Source organism: Aspergillus fumigatus, chromosome 6 (genome assembly GCF_000002655.1).
Source record: "Aspergillus fumigatus Af293 chromosome 6, whole genome shotgun sequence".
In the NCBI taxonomy this organism is placed as follows: domain Eukaryota; kingdom Fungi; phylum Ascomycota; class Eurotiomycetes; order Eurotiales; family Aspergillaceae; genus Aspergillus; species Aspergillus fumigatus.
In genome coordinates this window covers 2,508,530-2,528,241 of record NC_007199.1, presented here as the reverse complement: position 1 = coordinate 2,528,241, position 19,712 = coordinate 2,508,530, and the positions used below count along the sequence as shown (strand labels likewise).

The following is a 19,712-nucleotide window of genomic DNA, read 5'->3' as shown; positions in this document are numbered from 1 at the left end:
CCGACCAATATGGAAGAAACTAGCGGCCCATACCGACAGACCTGTGGGATGTTCATGCCTCCCTAGAGACGGCGTTTATCCGAAGACTTTTGGCTAAAAATTAGAGCCAATAGTTTAAGATCTGCAAAGAATGGGACGGTTCCTTCTGACTCTGCGAGTCATGCTACATATAATGCCATGCCGTCTTGTTGCCGTCTTGCGGGTTGTGGAGTTTCACTAAAACTACTTGTGAAAGCCAAAATAGTTTCATCCCTTTGGCGACCCAGCCCAATCATTGATCTGACCTTCCTTAATAAAAACTACCGGCGCCTTTTACAGACGAATCTTCTCAACAATTCGATCTGGTATCTTTGACAATATACTCCGAGTACTGTAGTCTTGGTCGAAAGAACACAATCACAATGTCTCGAGCCTTACGATGGCAGCGCAATCACCTGACTTTAGTCCCCTCATTTGATGCAGACTTCACTTTGCGAAGACAACAAAGATGATTTTATCCATCAATCAGCCAATGGAATTCGACACCGGCACGAACTTTTCATCTTAATCTTTTTCACTTGCTTCAGTGATTGTGAGTTCCATAAGGAGCAACAGTATTCACCTTATGCTCTAGACTTAGGATTGTTGAAGGGCGATTGCCTAACAACAACCAAAGCCGTTCGCTACACTGAACAGTGGAAATAGCCAACTCCTCATCCATTCTATCCCATTCCCAAAAACATACATCATCGACTGCATCATCTCTCGAGTCCAGGAAACAAGCTACCTATGGTGTCGTCAGATGTCATGCAACTGGAGTTTCACCTACATTAGCCCATCCACTTTTTCTGATTGATCTCCACCACGCCAGACCCATCTCCGATCTGTCAGACGAGCCTCTACGGTCCTACCCGGCTAGATAGTCTAGACTGGTTTCAAGTATACTACGTGGCATTCCACGTTGCGACTTAATAAAGCTAGGATATGGCTGAGATCCAGAGTCGTCATGTTGATCCGCCAGAAGATGAAAAGGTCCAATGCAAGGGATCGGTTCATGTGGGTTTCGCCTTGCAATCATGTTTCATTGCACATTTCCCTGTCTGCTATGTATAATATTGTCTCCACAGCATTTTTATTTCCTATTCAAGTGTGACATCTCGATTGCGATCCACCAGTCAAATATACGCCAATATATATACACTGGTGTTACAATAGGGTGCAGGAGTTATTAACATAAACTTTTGACTAGGGACCATCTGCAACGGCACTCCATGAGCATACAAGTGTCCTTAGCGACTATGATGCTCAGAAAATCCTCCCATATGAAGCAGACGATTCTCCATTTCCTGAGGTCCGCGCCGTGGTGCAGCCAGTTGACGACGTGAGTCTGCCTGTCAACACAGTGCGTGTGTGGATCATCGGCATCATATTCACTATTGTATGTCATACATCTCTTGCAACGAAGTGTAGGTCAAGTTTCTAATGCATCAACAGGTGGGGAGCGGGTTGAACCAGTTCTTTAGTCTGCGACAGCCCAGCGTCAGCATCAGTGCTCTGGTTGCGCAACTCGTGGCATATCCTGTCGGTTGCGCGTGGGCAAGATGGGTGCCATTGGGCTGGGCGAATCCAAACCGGTGTTTCAACATCAAGGAGCATGCGTTGATCACGATTATGGCCAATGTCTCCTTTGGATCTGCTTCAGCCACCCAGGTGATTGAGGCTGCCGTGAAATTCTACGGGATGCCTTCACGAGGCGGATATTACCTGCTTTTAACGATCACCACGCAGCTACTCGGCCTGGGTCTGGCGGGGATGACTTCGCGCTGGCTCGTTGATCCTGCTACGATGATCTGGCCTGGGGTGTTATCAAACGCTGCGGTACTACAGACATTACATTCACGCAGCAATCTGCTCGCGGATGGATGGAATGTGTCCCGCCTTCGTTTCTTTCTAATAGTGTTTAGTGTCGGTGCTATCTGGTATATTGTCCCAGGCTATTTGTTCACCGCGTTGAGCTCGTTCAGCTTCGTGTGCTGGATTGTCCCACATAACGTCATCATCAATCAGCTGTTTGGTCAAGAGACCGGGCTGGGGATGTCTCTTTTGACCTTTGACTGGGCACAAGTCGTCTTTGCGAACCAGAGTCCGCTCCTCGTTCCATTTTGGGCCGGACTCAATGTGATGGGGTCGTTTGCCTTGTTTTACTGGATCATCTGCCCCATCATCTATTACACTAATACATGGTATTCGGCATATATGCCTATGATGAACTCCAATACGTTTGACAACACCGGCAGACCATACCACACAAAGAACGTCATGGATAGAGATGGGACTATCGACACTGAGGCATACCGCCGTTATTCGCCCATGTTTCTTCCAGCAGGCTATGCTCTGACGTATGGGATCGCATTCGCCAATCTTACAGGCATCTTTGTCCACGTTGCGCTTTACAATGGAAAGGATCTTTGGGAACAATGGAAAGGCAGGAACAAGAAGGATATCCATGCGCGATTGATTGCTGCTTATACAGACGTTCCCTGGTGGTGGTTTGCCGCTGTGACCATTCTGATATTCGCACTCAGTATTGTAGCCAATGAAGTCTGGCACACAGGGCTTCCAGTTTGGGCTGTTGTCATCGCGTTTCTTCTTCCTATGATCTACTTCGTTCCAGTTGGGATCGTCAAAGCTACAACCAACATCAGCAGCAATCAATTGAACCTGATCACGGAGTTCATTGGAGGATATGCTTTTCTGGGACGACCTCTGGCAAACATGATATTCAAGTTCTATGGTTATGTAGCTGTCTCCCAGGGTTTGGAGTGAGTACGATCCCGTGACTAGTCGACACAGCTGACTGTCTAGATTCGTGGCCGATATGAAGCTCGCGCATTATCTCCACATCGCCCCACGCACGCTGTTCATGGCTCAGGGATTAGCTACCCTCGTAGGAGCCATCGTTCAATGCGGTGTCACCGTCTTTATGGTCACAAGATTTGACAACATCTGCACCCCAGATGCTGATGGTGGATTCACCTGTCCTCATGGTCGAGTAACATATTCGGCTTCTTTGATATGGGGTAAGTGCATCCATGCCACTCCAAAACTCGTGCTGACAGACAAGGCGCCCTGGGTCCTGGACGAAACTTTTCTCCAGGTCAAATCTATGGTAACCTTCTCTGGTTCTTTCTCGCTGGACCTGTAGTAATTGTCATCACCTTTCTCCTTGGACGGCGATGGAAGAGGTTTAACAAGATATCATGGCCTGTCGCCTTCGGAGCCATGAGTCTTGTTCCGCCTGCAACAGGGATCAATTTCTCTTCGTGGTGGGTAGTCAATGTACTCTTCAATGGGATCATCAAGCGGAGGAAGCCTGCATGGTGGTCCAAGTACAGTGAGTCAGGTTCGTCTCTGTGGTGCTGTTTGTACTGACTCGCTCAGATTTCGTTCTGTCTGCCGCTCTCGATTCTGGCGTCGCCGTGGCTACCGTCATCATTTTCTTCTGCATCATGCTTCCTGCCGGCCCATTACACTGGTGGGGGAATATAGTGTATCGCAAGACTGCAGACGGGATGGGAACGCCTCTCAAACCCTTGCCATCTTTGGGATACTTTGGGCCACCGAAAGGGAAATGGGAATAGATAGATATCTCCGCATATAACGAATTCATGAAGCCCCATTTCAGAAACTACCAATTGATCGTACACCAGATCTAAGATCAATCCTTGACAGCACGTCCCCTGACATACACCTTGGCAATGTTGCGGTCATCTCCCGTCATCAGGAACTTCTCAAAGATGACCTCAATTGAATCCTCTTCTTCCACCGGCGCCATAACACTCATCTCCACCCCCTCCCCAGTCCGTATCTCCAATGCATCAAACTCCTTGCCGACAGCAAAATTACCAACCCTCTCCTCCAACCCACATACCTGCGCACCCCCCAAAGTCGCCAGGAAGAAACACTCCGCCACCGACAACGCCGGATCCGCGCCACGGGTCTCCGTCGCCCGCGCCGTAGACACCACAAACGCCTGCTTCATGACTTCCAGCATGGAGATCGAATGACCCCCGCCACTATCAGTTCCCAACCCGACCTTGATCCCCCTCCGCAGATACTCCCGCACCGGCGCAACCATAAATGCCTGCATCGTCGTATTGGGAACAGGACAATGCGCCACGCCACATCGCAGCCGCGCTAGCGTCTCCATCTCCTCCTCCCGCAGGAAGATACAATGCGCCAGGATCGACCGCTCACTCAGCAGCCCAAACCGCGCATACAGCTCCGCCTCGTGCGCGAAGTCCGGAAACAGCTGCCTCGTAAACTCCATCTCCTGCTGCGCCTCGTTGAAATGCGTCTGGATGCGCAGGTCCGGGTTGGCGGCCGCCAGCGCCCCAAGACCGGAGAGGACCTCCTCATCGCAGGAGATCGCGAAGCGGGGCGTGATCACCGCGTTGACGAGCGGTCGGTCGTCGGTACCGTTGAACTCGCGCATCCACTCGATGAAATCCCGGGTCTCCTTGACGGATACCTCTGCGTTGAGATCGCGGTACCACCCCGGCGCGTGCCGGTTCATGTTGCACCGACCGACGAGTGCCCGCTGGCCCTTGGAGCGGCATACCTCCGCTAGGATCTTCGTCGCGGCGAGATGCTTGGAGGCGTAGTAGCTTGCTGTTGTGATTCCCTGCCGGAGGAGCCCGTCCACGGCGGCGCTGTACGTGCGCTTTGCATACTCTGCGTCCTCGAATTTCGCTTCGTGTGCGAAGGTGACTTTCTCGAGCCAGTCGAGGAGGGAGATGCCGCGCCCTACGCCGCGCTGTGCCCATTGCGGGGCGTGGTTGTGGGTGTCGATGAAGCCTGGGATCAGGAAGGAGCTGCTGGGGAGGTGTTTGACGGGGAAGACGTCCGGTGCGTAGCCATTGTCTACGATTAGCGTGTTGATGGTTGAGGGGTCGGTGTTGGGGACCAGAGCCTGGATGTTGCCAGCGATGTCGACGAGGAGGAACGTGTTGGGGAGGATTTGGAGGTGGGTGGGGGAGAGGGAGTGGATGATCGTGCCATGGAAGGCGATGGGGAGACCTGTTGCTGTTGGTGTTTCGTTCATTGTATTCCTATGGTCTACGAGTTAGGTAGCTTTGAGGTGATGATAGTATGAAGGAAGAGGGTTGAGGATGCATGCTTATCAGTGCGGGGAAGCTGCAGATGACGCAGATATCAGTGTGCAGTGATACCGACTTTCTTGACAAAAGCATCTAGTATTCTAGTTGAGGTCGACGACGGCCATGATTCTCTCAATGGATTAAAATGGATATATATGAGTGCAGTATCAACGATATCTGGGGTAACCAATCTCATTGCTTCCGAATGATGCTCGCAGTGACCCCAAAAGGTCTTTCTACTTGATGCAGTTGGCAACATGCCTATCACAGTAAATCCTCATTTTAACAAGATATTTTATACAGTTCAATTTTCTTATTATATCGAGGATGTATATTATTTAGCCTGTAAGATAGCTTTGGTTATCTTGCTAAGTCTATAGGCTTAGCTTTTAACCCTCAAGTTATACTCATGCTGCCTTTAATCTACTTACAATAATAATACTTACTGGGATCCTATAGTATTATTTCCTAGTGCAACTTAATAGTGCCTAAAGAAGAAACCAAAACCTACAGCTAAGTCTCTTTATTATTCACTGGGTAGTTTAGACCTAGTTCTGTATAATTATCTCTATACTATATTTAAGATCTACTCCGTACACCTTTAATACCTACGAGGGCTGGGAATATTTGCCCATGCAGGAGACCGGATTAGTAAGAAGTATTATACCCTTTGAAATTAATTTATGCTTTAATACCTACTGAACATTTTCTGATATATACTAAGCTGCGAGTCCAATAGCAATTCAGCACTAAAAGTCAGGAGGGTTACAGTGAACTAACACGTAGGCTCCCCGACACCTTTCTTCCTTTTTGGTTTTTCTATCCATCTGTTCCCAACTTCCCATGTATCAGATTCTCAGTCTTCTTGTGTATGCGTACAGGAAAGAGTAGTGAACTTATACCAATGCTGTCATTGGCAATGGAAACTGTATATTGTCATGGCTACTTTAAAGGTTGTTGCTAATGTCATTAGAAACAAGCGGCATTCAGTATAAATAGCTGCCCAGCAGACATATTATACTTAGTGTTCCAGTTTCTATCATCTGCTGAACTGCATGCACTATGTCTTGTTAATAAAACATGCGGCACAATTGCTGAGAAATTCCTCTACTCAAAAATCCAGATGACTTGGCTAAAAGCTGACCGTCCTCCACCAATCATTCAACTCTTACGGACACTCTTATCCAGGCCACAGCTAGCTGCTTACATTACAACTGTACATCTTGACAGCAATTTCTACGATTACTGGAACTTTCAATTTAAAATTCCTAACCTTCCGGTCTCTGGCGCTGAACTGGACCAACCGATCGCATTCATCCGGGGCACTGGAGCCCCCTATAGCAACCTTTGGATACAGGAATTGCGCCAAGGTTCTCTAGACGCTTTTGTTGCTCTTCTATTAGCACAGCTCTCAAATGTGAGATATCTGTACCTTGCCAACGACTTTACTCGACAGAGTGCACTTGTCGGTATGGTTCTCTGATCAGCGATCTGCGAGCCCGTGCATTACGGCCTGCCCGACTTTCGGCATCTCCGAGATGTCTCTTTCCTCAAATCCGACGGTGAGGATTATAGCCGCGATATGAAGGTCAAAACTACTCAAGATGTCTTGCCATTCTTTTATCTGCCGAGTGTCCAACGCATGTCAGCCTCGATTGAGAACCCAGATGAATTTACATGGCCTGCAGCACACTTACCTGTCCCATCAAAGCTTACATCACTTGAGTTGACTATTGTGCGGGAGGCATATCTCAGTGAACTGCTCGCACTCACCCAGAACCTTAAAACCCTTCGCTGGCATTGGTATTTCGATTACGGTGTCATAGATAAGTTCACTACACCTATCGTCAATCTCGATTGGATTGTTGCTGTGATATCTCGTGTTCGAGGTACTCTGACGGATTTGACCCTCTCAGCCAAGTGCGGCTTAGGAGGCGGTGACCAATTTCTTCCTGGCATAAAGACGCTCGGCTCGTTGCAAGGGATGGTTGGTTTTGATAAGCTCAAGAGACTTCAGGTTCCCTGGCCATTCCTGGTGGGGTTCGCACAGGACATGACGAAACGATTGCAGGATGTGATCCCAAGGAATATCGAATTTCTAACCATCACGGACGACTTGAGGCCACAGAATGAAGATGGAGTGGTAAAGGCATTGCCTCGATGGGAGTGGACGGATGACGCCATGCTAGGTTTGCTTCAATCATGGCTGAAGGATTGGAAGGCATGCACGCCGCACCTTCGTGACATTACTCTGCTACTAAGCTGGAATGACGACAATGAATGGTCCCCTAGGATGAGGGACCAACTCAGGGAGCTAGGCGCTCACGCAGGAGTTCCACTCGAGCTAATCGAGTTGGATGGTTTTGAAAATTTCTGATATTTATCCTCGCCCGTTTGAGCCACTTGCCCATAGTCAAATGGCTCGACGCATCCACAGATAAGACGCTCAATATCTAGCTTACAGTGGGCGTAGAACATACTGGGATCTGGTCTATCTTCGGATTTCCCCCTGCGAGAGTGCTCAAATCATAGGATTCATTGGGAGTCTTGCCAATATCGAGGTCCACCACTCTCATCTTCATCTGCTCAACAAACAAGTTGCATCCCCAATAGTCCTAGCGCAAATTTGTCAGTACTGCGGCGCGAGAGTTACGAATTAAAGGGTAGCCAGTCTCACTCACCGTCTTACCAGTACCACATGGTGGAGCTCGTGACTTGTACACAATCGTAGCAACTCTTGCGTTTTGTTCAGCTAAAGGTGTTGTGTGCGAAGCATAGTACAGATGTGCAGCCATGGGCTCTCCACAGTGACCCTGATTTTTGTGGATGGGAAGTTCATTGTCTTCACCAAGATTAGCTCTATCCTTCCAAACAACCTGGCAGAGCTGAAGAGCCCTGGCAACTGGGGGTATTTCCATCACCAAACTCGTATGTGAAACTATCAACGCTCTTCTTCGAAGAAGCTAGGATGATTTCATTGCCGAAAGCGAGGACCGTCATGACGTTGGATCCGCCCTTGTTTTTGGAAATGCCGTACTGGGTCAGAACAGCGGGGATCTCGTCCAATGCATCCCTCACCATTTGCCAAAGTTGGCCGTCGGTGATCGTGCTAACCGGCTCTTTGAATGTGAGATGGCTGCTATAAAACCAGTTCCGCTGAGTGTCCGCGCCTCTATCATCGATTGATGGCGGCCAATTCCTTGCAAGGCCGTAATCGAGCGTTATGCCCAGACGACCTTGAGGTTGCTTTCGCTCGCTGAGATCATACCCATCGCTGAATGCACACCAGATCACAAGGATGAGGTGAAAAAGCCTAGAGACAATCATAATGTATAATCCTCTGCTATCCCACTATAAGCATAATGCACACCAGGGGAAGAGAAGTTGCCTGCCTAGAGTACATTTGAATGCAGTGTCCCACCGGTTGCCCTGAAAGTCAGTAACCAGCGCCATTTTAAAGGATGGCTGCTGTAGGTCCCTCGCTACACTTACCAGTCTCTATTTCTCAGACTAAAAGAGGTCTGTCTTACAGTCTCATTCTACAATAGGGGTAGAAACCGTAGAATAGTACTAGTGGTGCTATCCTGGCACATACTTCTCCTAGTGCTGCTACCATAGAACACCCCGATAGGATAGGATCTTGCCAATGACGGCAATGATGGCAATAGATGATAGATGTTGGTCCAGACGAGGGAAATGACTCGGAAGGTTACATCTGTTCTTTTGCTATTCTCTTTTGTTTTGTATTTGTCAATTTGAAATAGCACGAATTCGACCTGACATGGCATACTAGCGTCTAGTATAGACACCTAGGCGCGCAATAGAATGCGACTCGTAGTAGTGGCACGGAGCTTCGATACGTAGGGCTATATTTACAAGACCACACAGAATCTACAACAGACAATGAACCAGTAACGTTAGTAACTACCATATATTATACAGGAAATGAAGCAATCAGCAGTAATTGTAATGATTCGGAGATCCCCGACGTATCCTGTGATCAATTAGATGCTGATGAGATTCTGGACTAAGCTTCGCTGAGCCATTGCCTTTCTTGCCTTGGCACTAGTCTTTTTTTCCGGGGCCAATCTTCTTCCTTCATTCTCTCAGTGGATGTCTACCCCGGTCCGTTTAGGTCCTTGGCGATCCAGGCTTGGCCCATAGGAGCAGAAGCATTCTCCGAAACTGTTGGCACCGGCGCCGAATGTAAAACTACTAGATAATGCGGCAATTTCCTAATTCAGTGCTAATTTGCGCTCGGTTCCGTTGTAAACGCTCAGCAGATAGGCCAATTGCATGGTAACTTGTATTGTTGTGGTCAAATCACTACTCTATCAGTTCTATTCCTGAAATGCCTGAGACCTTAGTTTCGCATGTGATCGGAGATACCTAAGAGAATTGATTGATTTACCTCCTGCACAGTAAATTTTGTGCCCCTGGCCCACTCCGGGTTGGGAATCCGATATCACCCACCCCTCCCGGTGTAGCCCAATGTATGATTATATATCACGATTTCGACTTGGTGGGGCAAGTAGTGCCTTTCGCTGGTTTTTTCCGACAAGGAAAGAAGAGCGATTTCAGTCTGACTGCTGATATCCACGACTGAGGTTGAATCTGGCGGATCGCTCCGGTGACACTAATTGCTAGCACTAATCACCAGCGCAGGTACCTAGTCTAATCAGCAGCCACGATGCATCAAAGGTCGGAATCATATACGGGGTACAATCTAAAGGGTCGGTTAGAGAAAACTCTTAACACTAAGGCAATGAGCTAACCACTAAAGAGGCAGTTGTCTACTATAACCCTCAATCCTAGCGTCGACGTATCAGACCGTTCACGGCTCAGCGTACCTATCTCGTGGCCAGATGGCCTCGTGCGTCGGCTACTCGACAAGATCTGACATATGTCTACTCAGAGTTTTCTCGACGGCATTGCCTAGCGTCCCAACTGGGTTTTCTCATTTATGATTGTGTCTCAGTTCAGCAACTCATACCAATGCCTGCTTGGAAAGAGACTGGAAGAAGTCAATCCGTGACCGGAAAGCGCGGCAGCCATGGGCCAATATCTGCTGTCCGAAAAAAATGCCTCATGATGGATCTTTAGTTCCTGTTCATACTTCGTCTGACCTTCCAAGATGCGAGGGTAGCAGCGAGGAAAGGCGTAGTATCGTTCTCATGGATAGGAAGGGTGAGGCGGACCCGAAATGGCGCACACCACAAGACTACTCTCAGTCCATGAACATGGGTATAAGAAGTCTTTCATATCTGTGAACTCTTGAGTTGTATTGCCCTTTTTGTCCGTCTCGTCGTCTCCCCTCCTCTGTTCGATATGTACGGGCAACTATGGTATGGCCTGGCGGCTATTGCTACTCTTAGGAGCTGCGCCCTTGCAAATCCCCTTGTATATTGGGATGCGCGAGGAAATGCAAGCATGAACTACCAGCGCTTTATGGCGAGAGATACCACTGATTTTGATCCATCATATCTTGCATACATCACGAGAATGGCCGCCCTCGGCGACTCCTACTCGGCCCGAATAGGCGCTGGTGACCGTATCCAATCTGATCCCGGTAAATGAATCTCTCCCTGACTCAAGGCTGTGACGCATGGGCTAATAGATACTTTGTCCCACCTTTAAAGATTGGAGGTGCAGTCGCTATGATCACTCCTATCCCTATCTCATTAATAACGATCCACGGCTGGGTGACCCAGCAGCGCGCACTTTCCAGTTCGTGTCTTGCTCTGGTGCAGTCACAGCCGATGTCCTCGACAAACAGATCCCTAAAATCAGCGGGAACCAGCAAGTCATCTTGCTATCAATCGGTACGTATATATCTGAAGTCCCTGTCCATGAACTGAACTGACGTGAGTGGGACCTTAGGGGGTAATGATGCTGAGCTCTCGAGCATTCTAAACCAGTGCATTTTTGGGTGGGCCGCCCTGGCCCCAGAGGCAGTGAAGATGGCAAAAGAAGCGGCTCTGAAAAACCCAGACTTGTTTCCATGGGCGGCGGGTTTCGACTGGGACTCGTTAGCTCATGGCTGTGAGAACCAGTTGGATCGCACCAGAGACATCATTGCTGGGGCTGCCTTCAGCAAAAGCTTGGATTCTGTTATTGCGGCAGCAAAGGGAAAGCTAAGTCCAGAGTCAGTAACAATACCCTCATTGACATCTGAATGCTAACCAATTGATAGTGGTATGATTTACTACACTGGGTAAGTGCCATACTGTTCTGTCTTTTTGAGCATTATTGACAATTTATATACAGGTATGCCAAATTCTTTGCAGAAGTTCTATCATCGGCGTGTGATAATGTTAGCTGGTCAACCTGGGTATATGTGAGCAGCCATAAAATGAATGACTTTTGCCATAGTACTTACTGATTGTCCGCCAGAAAATAACCAGCCTCTTTCAGGGCGCGCAGAAATTGACGAGCGCTCATCGGAAGATAATGAACGACCTTGTCGATGCCGCCAACGCGAAAATTGTTCGTCTTGATTCCTTTTTTAATCAATTAACCTGTTACTAACCTTCAAATTGCTCTGTAGTCGGCTGCAGTCAAGAGAGCCGGTTCCCAGGTCAAATTTGTAGACTACGACTCTTGGGAAGGCCATTTCAATGGCCGCTTTTGTGACAACGGCGTCGACGAATCAACAGACAAAAGCAACACAAGGTGAGTGCTCGATCTCAAACCACAGATGGAGCTTATACTAACATCTACAGAACCGGTCTCATGTTCTACGAGCTGAATACGTGGGATCTCTTGGGCGGAAGTCCCTGGAAGCGGAGCGACAATCAGCCATTCGAAGGAACTTTTGAGGGCACTGTGAACAAATTCGCGCAGATTACACGTCTGATAGATCCAGATGCCAAGTTCACAGAACAGGCCTTTATCTCCGACGCCGGCACTGCTTCTGTTGCCTCATTCAACCGAACTAGTCGATGGTGCTAGTGCTCTTGGTCTGAAAATTCCAAATTTAGTTCCAGACGGGTAAGGCAAGGACTCTGGCTTGTCGCGAGAGGCCTTGACGTTAATGATGACCAGGTAGGGGCGTGTTTTCCATCCCCAGATATTGCTGCACGAGATCATTGCCTCGCTGGTCATCTATGAAATGGTCAATAAGAACGAGCAAGATCATGGGCTTCCAGCAATTCCAGAGACATTCACCTTCGACTCGTGCCCCAACAATGGGAATGGGAACGGGAATGGGGCTGGAGTCGGCCGTACGTATCGCCCTAGCAGCCCAAGGTCATTTGACAGGAGGGGAAAAAAAAAGACTAATCTGATATTGCTGCGTTTAGAACAAATCGCCTTAGCATCGTACGTCAATCCGCTCGCTGACCCAGTCGCTTGGGACCGCATGATTGCCTACCCATCAAACAAGGTGAGCGTCCTGGTCGCCAATGTCCTCAACGGCCCGGACACGACGGTGAATGAGGATTGGGCAAAGGTCATCGACCGGGCCCATGCATCGGGATAACGAATCCTTGGCTATGTGCGGACAGGGTATCTAGGTCAAAGCCAGCAGGCCATCGAGACCCGGCTTGGTTCGACCGACCTTGCCGACTGGGTCTCACAGATCCAAACCGACGTCGACTTGTGGTACCAGTTGTATCCCGGCAAGATCGGCGGTATCTTCTTCGATGAGGGCTGGAACGGCTGTGGGCCAGACAATCTGTATGCAGATTTGTATTGTTTTATTACTGATACTACGAAGCGAAAGCATCCCGGAGCCTTTACCGTGCTCAATCCCGGTGCTACCATGCCTCAGTGCTTTGAGCATAGGTGTGTATCTATTCATCGCGTGTCCTGAAAGAGAAAGACTAACAATATCGCAGCGCCGACACGCTCATGACGTTTGAGCAGAGCTACGACACATACATGAACAAGTACATCCCCAATCCTGGCTGGACACCCAAGGACCCGCGCAAGTTCTGGCATATTATCTACGGCGTACCAGAGGCGGACGCGGGAAAGGTTGCCGCGCTGGCCCTCAAGCGCGGAGCCGGCCTTATCCACATTACAAACGACGTCCTCCCCAATCCGTACGACACCCTACCTGACGAAGCCTATATGAAAGCCATTACGGACACCATCAAGGGTGGCGGACCGGATGTTGCAGATCCCACCCCATATCCAGCCGACGGGCAGGCTACGTTTCCGCTGGGCCCATTATCAGTGACCGCTTCTGGACTATTCCTCCGTGAGCCTCAAGTGGGATATCTCTAACAGAGATCCCCCACACGCGTACGCGGTATACCGCGACGGGAAAGAAGTTGCCCGCCTCCCGGGTACAATGGCCCGAGTGACGATCGGCAACATCAGCCCAGGATCCTCCATGTCCTTCACCGTACGGGCTATCGGGAAGAACGGAAAGGAGACCATAGATTCGCATTCAGTGTCTGCTACTACCCAGAGCCTGCCCAATAACCAGGCCGTCACGAACGTCAAAGTCGGCAAATCAGCAACCTCCACCACCATCCAAGCCGATTTCCTTGTCCCATACGCCTTTATGCGCGTCTATCTTACAAACCCAGACACGCACTGCCAAATGCCAGCCTGGCCAATCAACTTCAATGCCGGGAACTTCATCTGCACTCACTACATGGTTGAGAATGAGGTCCTGTACGAGTATAGCGGTGCCAAGCTAACAGAAGGACAAACCAACTACCCCTGGGCGTGGTCCTCGAAAGGCGCCGCCCCAGTCAAACGCAACGGCTATACCTTCACGTGGACTCTCCCCGTCGGCACCGACACCACAGACTCTAGCTATTTCTCCGTCCAGGCTCAGGGCTACGGGCCGCTGACGAATGTCTTCCACCCGTGCCCGAGCGAATGGGACGACGGCAAGCCGAGTGCCGGGGCCTTCTGCACCGTGTCGTCGCCATACGACTGCAAGGGCGAGACGCTCTGCAGTACCACCAACGTCAAGTGGTGCGACAAGGCAGTCAACCAGATGAACCGCGGCCAAACGGTCTACACGTCCAATGCAGAGGCGCTCGCTCTGTCCGGGAACTGCTGGGCAAACAACGCGGGGTTCGGATGTTCGGTGCAAATCCGAGGCACGGATCAGAATGGGAAAAACTGTAAGATCACCGGTGACGAGATGTGGCAGGCTTACCAGGATATTCGCAATATTGGGGGCTGTGGGAAGTGCGGGACCAAGCATTTTGGGAATGGATGTATGGTCAGCGTCGACTATTACTATGGCTGTGATAATCGAGATAAGGGCGTGCAGGTTATGGCAGCTTTCGCTGAGACTAACCTAACGGACTCTATGTAGTACCTCTGAAGCTATTTTCATTATTTACCTGTTTATCTATGGAGGGGATGGTAAGAGACTGACATGTAGATGCTTACTAGGCTCCTATTAATATTGCCGTCTTCTGTGCAGTTCCTGCCCCTATGGCTTGTAGCCGTCGGCTTGTTGTCTTTACCGGATTTCGATCTCTGTAATCTCTCAATTGTGGTCCATACTGGATCATTTACCTAGTGAGATTATTGTCTCGGTCTTCGTGTCACCCATGGCTTCGAGGCCAACGATCCTGAACTGGCTATTGCTCAACTTTCAGACTAACGCGCTGAAATGCTGCCCTTCACTCGGGCACTATTTCCTAAGTCTTTGTGGGATTAATTAGAAACATTTACAATCTACAAGCCTAAGATGACCTATTATAGACCGGACGAGGCACCGTCACGTAACGGCTTTCAGAAGAATGCCAAGCATTAAGATTAACTTTTAAAAACAGCACATCGTATCCTGAGTTCCCAGGATGTATCTTTAGGACATTAAAATTATCAAACACAGGCCCGTAAAATCTTGCGTTCACAAACCTTTGCTTCTCACATGATTTGGAGGTAAAGTTTGGAAACTACAGAATCTTGATGAAGAAGGGCATACCAGTGAGAGGGACTGGGGCTGGCGTTCTAAAGTCTGTGTTCCCTTATATCTATTTCTCAAGACATAATTTATGGATATTAAGTTCCTCAGTTCTTGGCCCTGGCAGGCAACAACGAATACCTTTATCAACTGATGAGACCCGAGGCAGAGTAAGAGAGATAGGATGAGGAGTTAGAATGCAAACAACTAAGGATATAAGTGTGGAGCCGAAGATATAGCCTTATGAATGTAAGCACAGTTGAGTTCAGTTGTGGATCTCGCGTCGAAAACGGCGTGGCAATCATCCTTCTCACCCAAGAAAGTTTTGGTAAACTCCGGGGTTGAGTAAATGAATAACCAAGGACGTCCTCCATCTGGATTGCGGACTAGACTGAGCGAAAGGTTCTAATAGTGTAGGTTCAGTAGCGCTCCTGGACGGCTACTAGTAATGGCGGCCAGCTGGCAGAAGAGGATCAGTTGTGTCCGAAGCCACCCAGACTCAAATGTCATCTCTGTCATTGATAAGAGCACGTGAGTGAACTCCGCCATGTCTTTGATATATATGGTTGCTTTTGGTTGCTGTTCTAGAAGAAGGTTTTTCTCCTGAGCAACCATTGCTAACACCTGTGGACTATTAGCTAGGCTTAGCTTTATCAAGACATGTCTTGCTGACATCTAGGATTTTGATAGTGGTGTCTTTACTAAGGCCCTGCCTCACCTCGGCCTTGTAAACTAGATGCCACCACTTCCAGAAGGTCTCTAGAGAGGTTTTATATTTTATTCCTGGTGTCCGACGACCGTTTTTGCTTCATTGCTAACCGCATTGCTAGGAGAAGAAGGCCTTAAGGAACAAGATTATCTCCTTAGAGTTAGAAAGCCAACTAAAACGTTTGACAGGATTGTATTTTCCTTTGTAGCAGAACCTGGCAAGACAGACCATCTGTTAGTACCAGCGTTAAAGTTTAAATACTTGGCTGCTTCTCACCGGTCCGAGTAATCCCGTGTATCGTCCAGTCTAGACTGGGTGTTCAGACTATAGCATTTTTATCAGAGCTGTGAGACATTGAGAGATTTAGCCTCTTCAAGGTAGTGCAAGGCGGAAAGCTCCTGTCCTTCCTCATCATCTAGGATTAAATCATCATTGGAATCGTCAGAGTCGTCATCGCTGCTGTCTAGCTTGGATGCACTCTCTGAGATATCATCAGCAACACTATCTGAGAAGATATCTGGAATGTCGCTGCTCGTGTCGCTGTCATCATCGGACCCGATTGGCTGAGGCGAGTACCGCATGGCAGACGAATGGATGAGAAGGGAGGATATCCTCAAGTCTTAGACTTAGAAAGAGTGGATGATGATAGAAGTCGAGCTTCTCTCTTCAGTTGTTATGAAACGGGAAGTAAAGGATAAATATGCGGGCGATATGTAAATCGCTCGAAAGCGAAGGGAAGGAAGTGAGAGAGTCTCATGGTCATCGCGGGCTTCATAGAATTGGAGCGAACAAGGTGGTCGCGAGGGGAGCCAAAAATGGCGACCTCAAGGAAATGAGGTTTGGTTGACCGATGAACCAGCCCTCAGGCGGCGGCAGCATGATGGTTGAATGTTAGGGACCAGGGACATAAGAAACAGGGGAAGACCAGACAATGTTGGGCCGTGGTGGTAAAACCGGTTGGGTGTGCGATTATTACATGTGACGCCACGGACGCCAAGTGTTAGTAGAACTCGCAAAACGGCGTCAAGTGTAGCCGTTTTTGGCCGCTGGCTAACTGTTTCATCGATAAAAGAAGTAGACAGAAACTAGTATACTATCTTATATTCATTCCTGATGCTAGCCTAATGCTAACCTAGACGCGTTTAGCTCATACTTTAGGGAATAAAGGCCATATACTTCAGATGAAAATGCACTGTCGGTGTGACTAAAGGAAAGAGAGGGAATACTGTGGGCAGAGATTGCTGGGCATTTCCCAGAATAAAACATACCATCCCTCTAAGTCTACTATTCAACTAAACTACGCCACAAGGCAACTACTTGGACGGAAAGGTTATAAAGATGCTGATGAGAGGTGCTGACTTGACAGTGCCTAGGGCAAAGCTAATCCAGCTGAAAGCGAACAGTGTGTCCAGTTCATTTGCCTCCTTCCTTGCGCTTAAATCTCGAGACACTAGTCGAACCTAGTCCATGCAATTATTCGATCCTGGCACAGGCCCTCTCTAGGTCTGGCTACTATCCTTGGCTGGCTCACTTGTGTTCTCCTGACATAGTATCTATGTGTAGCGACGTCAGGAAAGACCAAGTTAGGACCACCCAAGACAGGGACCGTTCCAACCCAATCTAACTCCTCCCCTTCGTTATATGACGGCCTCGCTTTTCCAAGGTCGTCAGAGCTCTTAGAAGTTAAATCTCATGATTATCAAGGGAGTCTTGTAGACGTCTCTAGCCTGTTTGATTACTAGTGCCTCTGAGGACAGAGCACTGGTAGTGGTTGAAGGAAAGATTTAAAATAATATTAACCAAACCTAATTAGTTAATCAAAGGCGCTGAAAATCAGTCACAGTGTGGCCGTTTATAGACTAGGGACTGAAATACATGTAACTTTTAGACTTAAACATAGACCTAGGTTGCTAGATCTCCATCTTATAGAGCCCCATCATTAGCGTAATATCTTTCCTATGCCTTTTTCCCTGGCTCAAGCAGAGACGCCAGTCCTGGTTATAAAGATAGAGTGCGATAGCCATCGTGGACATGGAGAAGCCAAGGATGGAGTGGGTCAATGAAAATAATGGGGTCCCACGGCTGACTTAGGTTCTCATTAGTTAAATACTTGCCTTGTGGGACACTGTCTGGAAAAACAAACATCTGCTATTATTTAAGGGATAGCGCCAAATTACAGATTCCCCACAAATGGGTCCCCCTGAATAGCAAACTATTTCCATCCGCCAGGCGGTGTGAAAATAATAGTCATGCAAAGGGACAAGCCCCTATCATAAAGACAGAGGACGCAAGCTGTGATCCAACCATTGTGCCGTGCTTAGAACCTGCCTGGGTTGCATTACGTGACGCCACTTCTTTCTTGACATGCCGAAGACGCTCCCTCTTCTTTGGGGGGATATCACATACTCAACTGCTCAAAGGGAAGAGGTGAACATTCTCCATTGATTAAGATACCATGATGAAAGAGTTAAATTCTTTGCACATGTTTATGAGAAAAGAAACTGGATTGAAGCCATAGTGGCTCATCACCTTAACCTAGAGTCTCCCAACTCTTGCTGGATGGATGAGGTTGAGAACTGGCACCACGGAAGCTTTAATCTATGTGTCCTAGTCGTTGTTGCCAGATGGAAACGGAGACAATAGCCTGGTAGACGCGTTTTGCTTCGCTTCCCTCTTCTGTATCGGGTCGGTGATGCCTTTCGACCTGGAAAGAGGGACGAAAAGGTCCGATGTGAGGCGGGAGCCTATGCGTGGTTGGAAGAGAACTGCCCGGATGTCCCTATACTGAAGTTATACGGCTTTTCTACATCTACCGGTGAAACTGTACGGTTTCTAACTGCAACCAATGTTCCGTGTGGGCTGATGAGAATGGACTCCTCAGTTTACTCGATTACAAAACCTACCGTTTCTCAACTGCTGCTTTCATTACATACCTACGTCGCCGGCTTCTTCATGGCTTGGCCGTCCTGTCCCTACACAGTATGTCCGTCACCAATTTGCCAGCCACATATCTGGTGACAGAGTTATGGGCGTTGGCTACTTGTTAATAGAGTACATCGAAGAAGAACAGGGAGGAATGCTCTCAAATACTTGGCCTGAGAAGCAGCATGATATCAGGCTGAGAACCAATTTCTTTCGTGATCTGTCTCGGATTCTACTGAGTGTCACAGGGATTCCCTTACCAAAGATCAGCTCTTTTGTTATCGACCATGATGGATTCTTACGCTTGACAAACCGCCCACTTTCACTCGAAATTCAGGACTTGGAAAACGAGGAGATTCCAACAAATATACCAAGAGACTACACTTATTCCACGGTTGATTCGTATATAGCTGATATCCTTCGCATCCATGACAGTCGGCTTCGGCATCAGCCAAATGCAATCAATGATACAGGTGACTATATCTACCAGACATCAGCATTAGCGGCAATGCGAACGGTCTATCCATCTTTTTTCAACCCAGAGCTCCGACGTGGCCCTTTTGCTTTTACATTTACCAATATTCACTAAAGCAATATCTTTGTTGATGAAGACTGGCACATCACCTCTTTAGTGGATCTTGAATGGGCATGTACGCGGCCAATAGAGATGCTTTAAACTCCAACCTGGCTCACAGACAAGGCCGTAGATGAGATCGCTGAAGAGCCAGCGGAGTATGACATGATGCGCAGAGAGTTCATGGATATCTTGGTTGCTGAAGAATGAAGACTCAACAGGACTTCGGCCAGCAATCATGGAAGCCTGCAGCTGTCCTCTATTATGGAAGAGAACTGGAGAGTAGGAACGTTCTGGTACACACTTGCACTCACCAGCCCCACCGATCTCTTTACAGTCTTTTACAAGCAAATTCAGCCCAGATTTATCAAGAATTATCCTGAGCATGATACTTTCCAACAGATTATGCCATGGTATTGGGCACAGGACTAGGTCAAGGTTGCTGTTAGTAAACTATCAGATAAGAAAGAATATGACATTCGACTACAG

At 48.4% G+C, this 19,712-nt stretch overlaps 8 protein-coding genes across 8 annotated transcripts; 5 read left to right on the top strand and 3 right to left on the bottom strand.

Annotated features, from left to right (window-relative positions):
- Positions 1-157: 157 nt before the first annotated feature.
- optF (uncharacterized protein) lies at positions 158-3,620 on the top strand (the record flags this gene model as incomplete). Its single annotated transcript, XM_077805057.1, has 6 exons — positions 158-1,035; positions 1,229-1,417; positions 1,474-2,801; positions 2,845-3,059; positions 3,104-3,373; positions 3,421-3,620. Exons 1-6 carry the CDS (start codon positions 964-966, stop codon positions 3,618-3,620), a joined length of 2,274 nt encoding a protein of 757 aa, XP_077661189.1. The 5' UTR covers positions 158-963.
- A 77-nt stretch (positions 3,621-3,697) lies between these two features.
- Positions 3,698-5,083, bottom strand: AFUA_6G10210 (putative guanine deaminase; the record flags this gene model as incomplete). Its single annotated transcript, XM_745817.1, has 1 exon — positions 3,698-5,083. The coding sequence occupies one exon, from the start codon at positions 5,081-5,083 to the stop codon at positions 3,698-3,700; it is 1,386 nt and encodes a 461-aa protein (XP_750910.1).
- Positions 5,084-6,334: 1,251 nt separating this feature from the next.
- Positions 6,335-8,465, bottom strand: AFUA_6G10200 (uncharacterized protein; the record flags this gene model as incomplete). The annotated part of the gene is made up of 3 exons (XM_745816.2): positions 6,335-7,753; positions 7,820-8,033; positions 8,065-8,465. The coding sequence occupies 3 exons, from the start codon at positions 8,463-8,465 to the stop codon at positions 7,592-7,594; spliced, it is 777 nt and encodes a 258-aa protein (XP_750909.1). The 3' UTR covers positions 6,335-7,591.
- Positions 8,466-10,795: 2,330 nt separating this feature from the next.
- On the top strand, positions 10,796-12,188 carry AFUA_6G10190 (uncharacterized protein; the record flags this gene model as incomplete). Its single annotated transcript, XM_745815.2, has 3 exons — positions 10,796-10,960; positions 11,686-11,810; positions 11,861-12,188. 3 exons carry the CDS (start codon positions 10,796-10,798, stop codon positions 12,087-12,089), a joined length of 519 nt encoding a protein of 172 aa, XP_750908.1. The 3' UTR covers positions 12,090-12,188.
- A 61-nt stretch (positions 12,189-12,249) lies between these two features.
- On the top strand, positions 12,250-12,618 carry AFUA_6G10180 (putative spherulin 4 family protein; the record flags this gene model as incomplete). The annotated part of the gene is made up of 1 exon (XM_745814.1): positions 12,250-12,618. One exon carries the CDS (start codon positions 12,250-12,252, stop codon positions 12,616-12,618), a length of 369 nt encoding a protein of 122 aa, XP_750907.1.
- Positions 12,619-12,900: 282 nt separating this feature from the next.
- Positions 12,901-13,367, top strand: AFUA_6G10170 (spherulin 4 family protein; the record flags this gene model as incomplete). Its single annotated transcript, XM_745813.1, has 2 exons — positions 12,901-12,923; positions 12,977-13,367. The coding sequence occupies 2 exons, from the start codon at positions 12,901-12,903 to the stop codon at positions 13,365-13,367; spliced, it is 414 nt and encodes a 137-aa protein (XP_750906.1).
- A 67-nt stretch (positions 13,368-13,434) lies between these two features.
- AFUA_6G10160 (uncharacterized protein) lies at positions 13,435-14,421 on the top strand (the record flags this gene model as incomplete). The annotated part of the gene is made up of 1 exon (XM_745812.1): positions 13,435-14,421. The coding sequence occupies one exon, from the start codon at positions 13,435-13,437 to the stop codon at positions 14,419-14,421; it is 987 nt and encodes a 328-aa protein (XP_750905.1).
- A 441-nt stretch (positions 14,422-14,862) lies between these two features.
- Positions 14,863-16,725, bottom strand: AFUA_6G10150 (uncharacterized protein). The gene is made up of 3 exons (XM_077805056.1): positions 16,004-16,725; positions 15,692-15,941; positions 14,863-15,642 (listed from the first exon to the last, which is right to left on the bottom strand). The coding sequence occupies exon 1, from the start codon at positions 16,306-16,308 to the stop codon at positions 16,066-16,068; it is 243 nt and encodes an 80-aa protein (XP_077659903.1). The 5' UTR covers positions 16,309-16,725; the 3' UTR covers positions 14,863-15,642; positions 15,692-15,941; positions 16,004-16,065.
- Positions 16,726-19,712: the final 2,987 nt, after the last annotated feature.

Bases quoted from the DNA above. Each gene is read 5' to 3' on its own strand.
- AFUA_6G10150 (XM_077805056.1), bottom strand. From the start codon at position 16,308: ATGCGGTACTCGCCTCAGCCAATCGGGTCCGATGATGACAGCGACACG.